Raw genomic sequence first — 12,311 nt, 5'->3', positions numbered from 1 at the left:
ATGTTTCAACAATTGTATTGTGGGCTTTTGCTCTTTATGCATTTATAATTCTTTAAGTGTGATAAACGTAATTACAATTTTCAAACGTTATTCTTACCTGTATATAAATAACTCTTTGTGCCCAAATGGGCACTTGAAGTATCATACGCATTGTGGTGTCCAATTCCATGGGACTCAGCAATACCACATAGTAGTCTTGCAACAGAGGATGAGCATAAAATTCATTAAGAAAATCCATTATGGTGTCGGCATGCAGGGTCGTTGAGCAAACTACCACATGTTTTTCACTTTGGGCACGATGCGATGAATAACTGCCACCTAATTTCTGACGTTCCATCCACGTAAAGGCCAGTTGTTCAAACTGTTGGGAAGAAAGAAATAAATAAATAAATTAACAAACATTAAGTTGAAATATCTGCTCAAATGAATAACTTTTAAAGAAGCGAAGTTTAATTCAAAATTCAACAGAAGTGAATGAATTTAACACCATTTAGGCCAGTTGAACTCTTAATGTAGTCAAGGAATAAGCAGAATTATTGAGAATAGTTTTACATTGACCTTTTTGTAAAGTAAAATAAATAACTGCATACGAGCAAAATAAATAAAATTGAACTTCAATGTTCAAGTCAAGTTTTTTTTTCCTTGATTGATTGAAAATTTCTCACAGAATGACAACTATGCCTGCTGTTTTTTGTTTTTGTTTACTCGTATTTTGCAAACAAATTGTAAATAATCCGGTTACAGGCAGAAAAAGTAAATGAAAAGGAAGAGGGTAGACATCCCAAGTGTTTGCTCATACACATTTAAAAACATTTCAAGTATTATTCTTGGAAGAATTGGTAATCGTACACGTACAGAAATGCAGGAGAGCTGTACTGCCACCACGTCTATACGTTTAAGGACATGACTATTTCGTATTCAAAGAAAAAGGTTTAACAGTAAATGTTTCAAGCTGATTTCATTTATTTATTTCACTGGAATGCAGCACTTTGTACTAAGGGATTTTTTTTTTGGGTCACATCAAACAAATTTTGAAATATGAGTTTTAAGTTTTAGCCCATGGATTTTTGCGTAACACAAGACATGTCATATAAGTAATCGAATCACAAGAGTTTATCTGAGAATGCTCAGAAAAAACTATTAGCAGATTGGCTGCGTATGTAAATTATAATTGAAATTGAATGAAAAACTTTCGCATAGGAGGAAATAGTTAGTAAGAAGGCTTTGAACTGTGGTGATGCTTCAAATTATTATAAACTGAAAATGAATCGTGAATTTTTCAAAAAGTTCTTTGCCAGTAATTAATTTTAGAATCCAAGTTGAAATCAAGTGTAAATCAAGTGTAATTCAAGCCTTGAATTATAGTCAAGCAATTGAATTATAGTTGTACTATTACACTTTATTTCAATAGCATTCTCCAGTAAAAAGGAAACATAAATTCAAGCCATATGTTTTTAGTTTGAAAAATATTTAATTTGTTTAAATATTTTTCAAGTTTAAAATATAATTGGTTTAGTATTCAAGTAAAATTCCAACAAAATGTTCAAGTGCTTGAATTTTTGGGGCCTTGATGCTTATTGGGAAGTAGATTTTGAATAAAAACATAAAATCTGTATTGGAAAAAAATCTGTTCAAACTGGCTGAGTCCAAACATGTGGTTAGTTTACTAACTAAATACAAAGTGGTTAGTTTACTAACCACCGTGGCGGTTGGCATTAAAAATAACTATGATAAACATTTTTGTTTGGTATACATTTTTTTGAAATCGAATATTTTTAGAAAATGTGGTTAGTAAACTAACCACCAAACCCCAAAGAGTTAAAAAAAGTTTACAATTATTTCGTTTTTTATTGTTGTTGTACCCTTTAATAAATTTTACAAGAGATTCAAAAAACGTTCTAAAATCTTTTGTTTTAAATATTTTTAAATTCTAGTAATGCAGTTTTTTATCTTATTGGGTGTGTGACTTACAAATGCGGGATTTTTAGCTTTTATTTTGAAACATTTGTACAATATATATTTATTTAAAGTATTGTTAGCTATGACCTATTCACTTATTTCTAGCAACACATGGATTCCGAGCCAAAAGAAGTGCTTATCTTTTGAGTCCAAGAACGAATCAAGCCAATATTCCGATATTGACTCAGTACTAAAGTGAAGCGCATCTCAAAGGGAGCGATCGAAACAAACTGTAGTCCGACGGGGCATAGCACTATAAAGCGGGTAGGGGAGTTTTTTGTCCAATGCTCGCTTCAAACGAATCAGTTGACTTCGATCAGTTGAGGTTTCTTGTGATGGTCTGGTCAGATTTCAGCAGCTCATAATAGATAGGACCCTTTTGCTTCCACCAAATATAGCGCATTACCATTTATATTTGGCTTTTTATAGCGTTCAGTCATCATTTTTATCAGTTTTACAACAATCTATATGGAATAATGCCTTCAATTCTTGGTCTTTAAACATTTTTTGGCTGGCCTGGGCGATCTTTGTCTTTCGTGTCAAAATCACCCCTTCTGAACCGCAAACACAATTCTCACACGTTGAAACCGATGGAACACAGGCTGTGCCGAATCGTATATACCTTTCACCTAAATATACTTTAAAGTAAAAATTTTAAAAATTTTTGGGTAAATTTTTTTTTTTTTTTAAATAAAATTTTTTTTTTTTTTAAATTTTCAAAGTTTTTCAATTGGGAAAAATATTGTTTAACCTGTAATTTTTTTTCGGCAAAAAAAATTTTAATTTTGAAATGAATTTTTTTTTTTAAATTTATTAGTCCAAAAAATTTTATGGCAACAAAATATTATTTGGGGAAAAAATATTACAGGTTAAAAAATTATTTTTCCCGACTTTGACCATTGTAGGTCCAACTTATTATGGTTTCGCTGCAAAGGTCTTTAAAATATCTATCTATATCTATCATATTGACTATATTAACTTAGTAATCCAGATATAGCTCAAGAATAGGTAAAAGATCGAGGTTGTCCTGGTTTTTTCTTTATGTCTCAGCCATTTGTGGGCCAATTTACTTGATTTTCAATAGTATGTATGTAAGTTAATCGGGAGCTACGGAAAGTTGATTTCAACATACAGACATACGGACATGGGTATATCGAGTCCGCTATCTATAAAGATCCAGAATATATATGGTCGATGTGTTCCGAACGTGATGAAATTTACATCAAGGTTAGATCTATTGGATAATAATTCAGACACAATTTTTCAAAAACATCGGTCTAGTTCTCATTTTTAATTTTTTTTTAATAAATCGACCTTTATTTTGATAGATATCGAACTCGCATTCCACTTAGCGACCAAATAGGTCTTCAAGGAAAGTATCTAAGCTCTCTTTTGAGCAAACAAAAAAATATTAAAAAACCGATCCATTTTGAAAAAATAAGTCAACAAAGTTTTTAATTTTGCAAAAAAAGTCAAAAATTGTTTTGAGTTACAAAATATTTATTTTGATAGATATCGAACTCGCATCCCACTAAACGACCAAATAGGTCTTCAAGGAAAATACAAATCTTTATTTTAAAATAAAATAGCTAAGCTTTTTTTTAAGAAAAAAGGGCCCATTTTGAAAAAAAAGTCAAAAAAGTTTTTGATTTTGGAAAAAAAATATTAAATTTTTTTTATTTTTTTTTTAATATTTTTATTTGAAATAATGAAGAAATAGCTATCTAAACTATTTGGAACACATTTTGCTAAGAACAATAGGTAATAAGTAGGGTTTTAAATTTCCCGACCTTTTTTGATTCCCAGGAATCTACATTTCCGGGTAAATTATGAATATTATAGCCAAATTTCATATAAAAACTTAGTGTTATAGTTATTAAATATCAGAGCTTCGAATTAATTAATAAAATTTGTGCTTAATTCACTAAAATCGTTATCCGTAATTAAAAAATATCAGCCTTTCATTCCATAAATCCGTTTCTAATATTTAATTTTTTAGATTCATTCCAAAGCCTTTGTTTAAACTGAATTAATTTTAAAGTTAATTAATAACAGAATTTATTCAAACTTTTAATGATAAAATTTATGTTAAAATTATTCGAAAAAATTGTCTTTTTGTAATAGATTTGAATCGATGAACAAGTTAATCATTTAATAAATTTTTGAAGCTGTTTTGTTATGGAAGAAGAAATTTAAAGAAATTAGATTGATTCAATAAGAAATAAATTCTATAAATAATGAATTCACTTTTTAAATGTTCCCCAAATAAATAATAATAAGCGGTCTATTATTGCCGAGATATAAGCAAAAAACTGTAAAAAACTTTCCCGCCTAAAAATCCCGGGAATCGTGTAGTGAAAAATTGGCAAAATTCCCAGGAAATTTGTACCGGGAATTCCCGGGATAAAAACTCTAGTACACAGAAAAAATTATATTTCAATTCAAACATTTATCCCATATTGAACTGGTTTCAATTATTTCATAATTAAATCAAGTATTCATTTGCTCAAAAACAAAATTTCTTGATATTTTCTATTGAATTTTGAGTTTTGAATTTGATTATTTGCACAATTGAATATATTCGTTATTTTTTTCGTTATTGGTTGAATTTCAAATACAAAAATTATTGAATAGATAATTTTCGTAATTAAAACACAAAAAATAACAAAAATGTGCTTTCAATTACGAAAATTATTTATTCAATAATTTTTGTAGTTGAAATTCAACCAATAACGAAAATTGTATATTCAATTGTCAAAATAATCAAATTCAAAACTCAAAATTCAATAGAAAATATCAAGAAATTTTGTTTTTGAGCAAATAAATACTTGATTTAATTATGAAATAATTGAAACCAGTTCAATATGTGACAAATATGTATTTGAATTGAAAAGGTTTAAGAAATAGTTTTTTCTGTGTAATAAGTTACATGAATGAGAAAAATAACATGTAAATAACTCAGAGAGTTCTCGACCGATCTTGTTGAAAAAATGTGTATGAATTACTATCTAATAGAGGTAACCATGGTGAAAAATTTCATCCCGGAAGACATCGATTTCAAAAGTTGGTTCACTTGACACGAAATCCCCCTTACACTTTGGAATTGAGTAGACCAACATTACTAAATATATAATAGAGTCAAAATTCTTGTAATTATTAGTTTATTTATTTAATTTTAACTAAAAAATTCATACAATTTTTTAAGAAAATATTGAAATCATTTTGAAATTTATTATCATCTTGTACACTGATATTCAAACAAATTACACAAATACAAAAAAAAAAAGGTAATAGGAAATGAGCTAAGTCCCAAAAAAGGAATTATAAGTTGTTCATCTTAACTGTGATTATTTCTCAATCTAAATCCTACCAAATAAGTTTAAATACTGCTTTAACAGACTTTAAAAATATTGAAAACAAAGGATTTTACAACGTTTTCTGTGTCTTCTGTTAAAGTTGTGAAAAGGGACTTATCACATTTGCACACTAAGCTAACTTTAAAAAAATATTTAAATTCACATGAAATTCTGAATACAATTTTTACTTAAATTATTTTAAAATCAAACAAATATCAAAGAATATATTTTACAATATGAAACAGACTTAAAACTGTCACACAAACAACCCCCTGGGTTCACTTGACCTACATATAAGTTCATATTTTAATCATGGTTATGGCAAAGACATTTTATACTTTTACACAACTTGTACATTTTCAAGGAGCTTGTCAAATATTTTACATTTTTCGTTTTGTTTTTTTAAATAAATTGTTGTTTTTCTGTTTTTCCTCTCATGAAGAAGTTTTGTAAATTTATATTTAAAATTCAGGTATCTAGTTACATGCAGCAGTAAATTTACATAGTTATATACATATGTAGATATGTTTATGCCCCTTAATACATACCTGTGTTGGTAATACAATTAATGCCACACATATCATTATGACCATGTACAACTGCGAAGGCCAAATATCGGGTACAAAATCACCGTAGCCAACCGTTGAAAAGGTGACAACCACATAATACGTTGATTGAAATAAATTCAAATGGCGATGACCAGCACGTTGAAAATGTTGTATGCCACACACACTGGGAAGGAAGTAAATGGAAAATTAAAAAAGAAAAAAAAAGAAACAGAGATGAATAGAAATGCGTATGAATGTATATAGAAAAAGTTGTTAAAATAATAAACACAAATTTATGAACATCATTATTATCAAATCAATTTTAATTTTAAAATTACTTTAATGTGGTGGTGTTTAATTTAAACAAATCGTTTTTACAGGGTGATTTTTATAAATAAGTCTAATGAGACTTTTGTGTTCATTTAAATACACCAGACAGTTTGTTTTATTTGAAATAATGTATCAAATTAAAAACATTTTAACTCCCCAACCTTTTCAGGACATTTAACAAAAGTGTCCTTGTTTTGGACGGCACACAGTGGTTTAGAAACGTTTTTTTTGTAAATAATTCGAAATTTCACATGGTTTGAGCAGAAGTGTTTTTGAATTGATTTACAGTTGTTCAGCTTCCTAGGAGAAATGGGGGTCAGTGCATGGTCCTTTAAAATTGGTCAACTCGGTTTTAAAATTTTTTAAAAAAATCCATGTTTTATCCGAATAAGCTGAAATTTAAAATGAGAATAGTCCTTGAGAAGGTCTACAAAAAATATGCTTACATGTGTAGGTAATCTCCTTTAGTTGAAAAGATATTTAGGATTATTTTTTTTTTTTTTTTAATTTTGCTCGATTTTTTTTTGGTTTTTGAAATATGGCGAGACTACGGAGGGTTGAATTTTTTTTTAAAAAATTTGTTATATTGGCGACAAAATTCTAAATAAAACAAATACAAATTGCTAACAAATTGGATCATGTAAAATGGGCATATTTTTTACTTTTTTCTCCAAAAAATAATCGATATTTTTTCTTTTGAAGAAAAAAAATTTCTTCGGGACTGTACACTCAAGGAAAAACTGCAACTTAAAAATAAGAACGCATCGTATTAATTCAATAATTTTCAATATAATAGAAAACTTATAATGAAATACATTAAATAAATAATTTTCAACTTTGAATTAATATAGTTTCTATTTATTTGGTGCGATACATTGAGTCAACATTGTTTTAAAGATGAAAACTATTATTTTAAGATTTTTATATCATTAATTTCATAATTAAGTTGAAATTTAATTTACAAAATATTGAATTAATAAGAAACATTATAAAATCTATATACCAACACTTTAAATCAATATGTAAACTGATTCCCTCATTATTAAGTTTTGAAATTTTGTTTGTTGTGGACGTTTTAAAAAAATGTCAATAAAGCGGAGATGTAGTGACCATTTTAGGAAATGCATTGGGAGTTGCAAAGTTCCGCAGCAAGCTATTTGCATGGATAAAGGAAAAGGTGGGTGTTGTCCATTAACATACCTAATCGATTTTTAAGTAAAATAATTGCTTTATTTTTAGTTTGGAATTGAAGATGACGCAGACTTACTCAAGTCTGAAATACGGAGATAGGTGCAAGACAGCAGTCTTAATGATACATCTTCAGCGACATCCCCTGTAGTCGAAGTATCATATTCGAATGGCTGTCTCCATAAAGTAATTAAAATTATACATTTTTTCTATGTTATTTAGGATTTGCAAACTCTGTCGGCTAGCAGCGCTTCCAGAATTGTAATCGAGTTGAACTCATAATTGTTGAAGAAACCAACTGTCAGAACATGCACCTTACCCGTGTGAATAAATACGCATCAATTCCAAATTTTTTATCTATAGTGTGAATTTTAAATTACATAACGTTTCAATATTAAATCAAAGCTAAATAACCTTAATATGTATTAAATTGTTTCATTCTTAATTCAATATAGTTTACATTTTATTTCTAAAATAAAAAATACAATTTCAATAACTTTTCCACCTTGTTTCTATAAGAATTCAATATTAATTCAATGCCGAAAAATATTATTTCTATATTGTTTCCATATTAAAGTTATTAATATAGGGCAACTTTAAATTAATATTGTTCCATATTGAAATAAAATTTTTCTACATTACTAGACTTTCGTTAATGTTTCTTATTGATTCAATATGGTTTTTATTGAATTTAAGTTAATTTTTCTCTGGGTGTATAAATTTTTTACATGATCTGAAATGAGAACTTAATGCAAAAGCATGTAGAGTAAAATTTAACTCACTTAAGCGGACGTAGTCTCCACCAGACCTATCTAAACTTGGCCAATTTAAAAAAAAATTAATTTGAGCAAAAAAAATTCTAAAAAGGCAAAGCACCGATCTTCAAAAAAGCTTCACATTTATATAATCCTATATGCTTTTTAAATATCTGCAAAGTTTTTTTTTTTACTATCACATGGTAAATAAGACCACAGTAGGCACTTTTCTAAACAAAACTGAATTTTTGTAACACACTTTCCCCGTTTTTTGGAATTTCGGTATTTGAAAATAAAAAATATCAAAAATTATAATGGCATTGATTTAAGGATAAGCTCATTTTTATTTAAAATATATCCATATTTACTTGTATATTAGTTTTTGTCTTCGTAGGATACTGTTAACCTATTCGCAAGTATACCAAAAAATAATATTTTTTTAACGGCACACAAAGGGGCCAAATATACTAATTTTGCGGATTAATTGAAAAAACAAATTTCAAGTATCGTAAAAACTGAAAGTGCCAGCTTAAAGAGCACAAAATTCTACATCAGCAGGCAAAAAATTAATGTGAAATATTAAAAGGTATTTTTATAGTCACGTGTTGAAATTACATATTGTGAGAAAAAAACCTAAAAAATTGATAAAAAAAATTGCGAAAATAAATACTATTTGTGATAGGTAATTTATAAAAAAATATTTTTTATTATTTATTGATATGTTTTGGTTAAATTTAAATTTGAATTATTTGTGGAAGTGGCTTTGATATTAGTTTTTATATTGGAAGTGCAAAAAAAAATGGATTTTGTCTGTTCAAATGGACATAAAGTTATTAGCTGAGCTCAGCTGGGCAGAAAATTTAATATAATTTAAAAGCCTGGACAGTTAGGCGTTGTTTCAGAAAAAATTAGGTTGCGCATCGCTGCGCCTCATAAGTTATATGTAAATTAGTAAAAGCTTCACCCTTTAAGTCTGCCATCAAAAAGCACTTTGCGATTCTGATAAACGTTTTATTGCTGTCGTTGTTGTTGTTGTTGTTGTTATTGTTATTGTCATTGTTTTTTTTTTTTTTTATAAGAGATGTGCAAGTGTTGTGATTAATAATACGAGAGTCCCGTGTGAGTCAGGCCTTGACGTGGCTATATTCTTGTATTATAATGAGATAAACAATAATAAACTTTTACCAATTACTTATCTTTATTTCAGTGTAGTTTTCCATCCATTGATTTTCTAATCGTGAATGAATAGCACGCGGAATTTTAACAATTTAACTCTCATGCACTCACGCTTGTATATGCTTGTTTACATTTTTTTTTTGTGATTAATTCGAAGTTTTTTCTTGTGGTTAATACGAAGTCATCCGATAGCAAGCAATTTAGCTTAATAAAAAAATCATGTTAGTGACCGCGATCGCGAGAATTTTAAAGTTTTATATCGGGAGCCAGTTATCACTCACGTTCAGTTCTGTAGTTTTTATATTGTCTCATTTCAAATATTGTGTTGTATAAATTTCAAAGCAGTGCATTTAAACATTGCAAGTCTTTTAGTGGCAGGAGTTGGGAAAGATCTCTATTATTCAACCTCCCATTACTAGTTAATATAATGATATCATCTTAAAACAATATGGTAGTTTTTTTTATCAATAACATGCATAAATTTTGTGTATCTCACTGATGTAGTTCTATAGATATAGGAGAATTAATAATTCATTTGTATGGGGGGAACCCGATTCCACCCACGTATACCCTTCCGATTTTGGCGGAACGTGTAGTTTGTTTTTAGAGTTACCCGCAGCAAATTTAGTGTGCATAACTATTGTAGTTCTATAGATATAGCACAGTTAATAAATATTTTATATGGTGGGGAATTGAGTTCCCCCTCCTATATCCCTAAAATTTTGTTAAAATATGCGGATTGGTCTAAGGGCTACCCACGTAAAATTTTGCGAGCGTCGCTATTATTGTTGTTGAGATATTAACAAATCCGTAAAAAAGGGGCATTTGACCCCACTGTGCGGCAGTTTCAAAACTTAATTTTCAAATTTTTAAAATTTTTGTTAAACAAATTTCAGAGTTTTCTGATCACCTCATTGGATTTTATTGAGAATATAATAGGAAATAAAAATATGAAAAAATTATGAAAATATCTCTTATAATTTTTCCATACCTGCGGTTTAAATTTTGAAATTCTCGAGAAAAAACCATTATTTGGGCATTTTTTGGTGAAGTTGCTCTATTTCCTTACTGTTATAAATTTTAAGTAAAACCTATTCAGAATATTATAGACCGGTTAATTCTAAATATATTCTGAAAGTTTTACTAAAATTGGAAAACGTTAAACCTTAAATCGTGAAGGTCAAAGGTCAAATTTTTCAATATTTGGAATTTCTAATTTAAAGATAGCGAAATGTTATTTATTTGTGGGCCGATTTTGATGAAACTTAAGTAGGATATTACATGAGGTCCAGTTTTTATAATAACAGCACAAAAATGGAAATAAACCCTTAATGGCACTTGGGGTTATAATGTCAGTATCTTTTTAAATTCATAAGTTACATTTGATATGCGAGTATACACATTTTGCATGCAATATATGAAAAAAAACGTTAAAACTTTTCTAAGGGGAAAAATTTCGTAAAAATATCTCCAACAGTTCCCGAAATACCGAATTATTTCACAAAAAAAATGTTTCTAAACCACTGTGCGGCATGACAAAATGTTTATGGTTCATCTAAAGAGAGTCAACTCAAAATTTTTCAATTTTCACTTTTTGCAAGAAATCGAAGTACAGTGGTCTGAAAATGTCTTACAATATTTTCTCTAATATTTTGCCAAAAAATACATTTGGTTTTTGCCTCTAGTGAACATTTTTAAATTTAGTTTTGACTCTCTTTAGAGGAGCCAGTGCGATATATAATAAAAATTTCGAAATTGCAACTTCTTTTTTAAACACCCTGTAACTTATAACTTTTATTTTATATACATATGAAGAAACACAGATATATTTTTATTTTTATTTACTCACCTCGTAAAAACTAAACACAGCAGTGTGGCTGACAATATTGTCAATTGTTGTGACAAGGCGGACTGTGATTTTTGCATGGCACGATGTAAATCGTTCTATAATTACACAATATAACACAGATAATATGGGGAGTGGTTTTTATTATAGAAATTATATACATATGTATGCAAATGTAGAATTAATGTTGAAAAAATAAAACAATACTTACGAACATGTTCTCGAGAGAACGTTTTGCTAACCAGCAATTTAGGAATATGGGTATAAATAAATTTCTTAAAGGCGGCCATAATATCTAGATGAAAATGAAAACAATGTAAAGTTAAAGTTAAAATAATTGTAATGTTAAAATTTTAAATAGCTTTAAGCGAAAGTATTTTTTTTTTTATAAAATGCTTTTTTTAAATATTTCATTTTTATAAATTTAAAGTATCAATACTAAACTTTAACTTACCGTTAATGCAAAAGGTATTGTCGTAATTAATTCTAATATAAAATGAAATGACAAAATCTGTTGCCATATATTTCCCTAGATGCCGGAACATTGATGTACATATAAAAAGAAGAAATAAAAACATGTTAGAAATACAGAAAATAAATTAAAGAAAAACAATTAAACCTAATCAAATACACAAGGTCTGATACATGACATACATATTGTCACCTGAAATGAAAAAGGGTGTAACAACCAAAAAATTAAATTTTTAACGGATATTGGTCAAGGTACAAGTCTTCACAAATTTTTAGCTTTTTATTTTTAAAAATATCAACTTTTTTAAAGAAAGAAAATCTTATTTGTAATCACAACACTTTTCATTTTATTAAGTTTGTTGGTCATAATAACACTGTGCTAGTTGAAAAAACTGTCAAGCGGGGCACCCGGTGGGTTAAACTAATTCGGGTACGCTGAATTCAGTGGTGCCAACTGGTTTTTTTTAGGTTAGCTCGTATTTTCGAGATATACCGTTATTTCGAAAATATATATTCGCGTAACTCAAAAACGGTTTAGTTTACGAAATTCCTCAATAGAATTAGCTTTAAGTAAGTCAAAAATTTTTAATCTGCGAAGTTGTTTTAGAAATATAAATTTTTTTGCAAACAAAAATATTTTTCTTAGGAAAATTTCGAATTTTTGGTTTTTTAAAACGACATA

At 28.3% G+C, this 12,311-nt stretch overlaps 1 protein-coding gene across 2 annotated transcripts in view; it reads right to left on the bottom strand.

Annotated features, from left to right (window-relative positions):
* The window catches only part of SLO2 (slowpoke 2), a 232,739-nt gene that overhangs the window by 82,373 nt on the left and 138,055 nt on the right, over positions 1-12,311 (bottom strand). For both annotated transcript variants that reach the window (XM_065513504.1, XM_065513503.1), the window contains exons 5-9: positions 11,613-11,687; positions 11,370-11,453; positions 11,162-11,256; positions 5,864-6,047; positions 98-361 (exon numbers count right to left, since the gene is read on the bottom strand). In XM_065513504.1, the coding sequence (XP_065369576.1) occupies positions 98-361; positions 5,864-6,047; positions 11,162-11,256; positions 11,370-11,453; positions 11,613-11,687 (702 nt within the window). The remainder of the gene's footprint in view (positions 1-97; positions 362-5,863; positions 6,048-11,161; positions 11,257-11,369; positions 11,454-11,612; positions 11,688-12,311) is intronic.

This window comes from Calliphora vicina, chromosome 5, assembly GCF_958450345.1.
Source record: "Calliphora vicina chromosome 5, idCalVici1.1, whole genome shotgun sequence".
NCBI lineage: Eukaryota > Metazoa > Arthropoda > Insecta > Diptera > Calliphoridae > Calliphora > Calliphora vicina.
The sequence above is the reverse complement of the archived record's forward strand: the minus strand, read 5'-3'. Positions and strand labels throughout refer to the sequence as shown.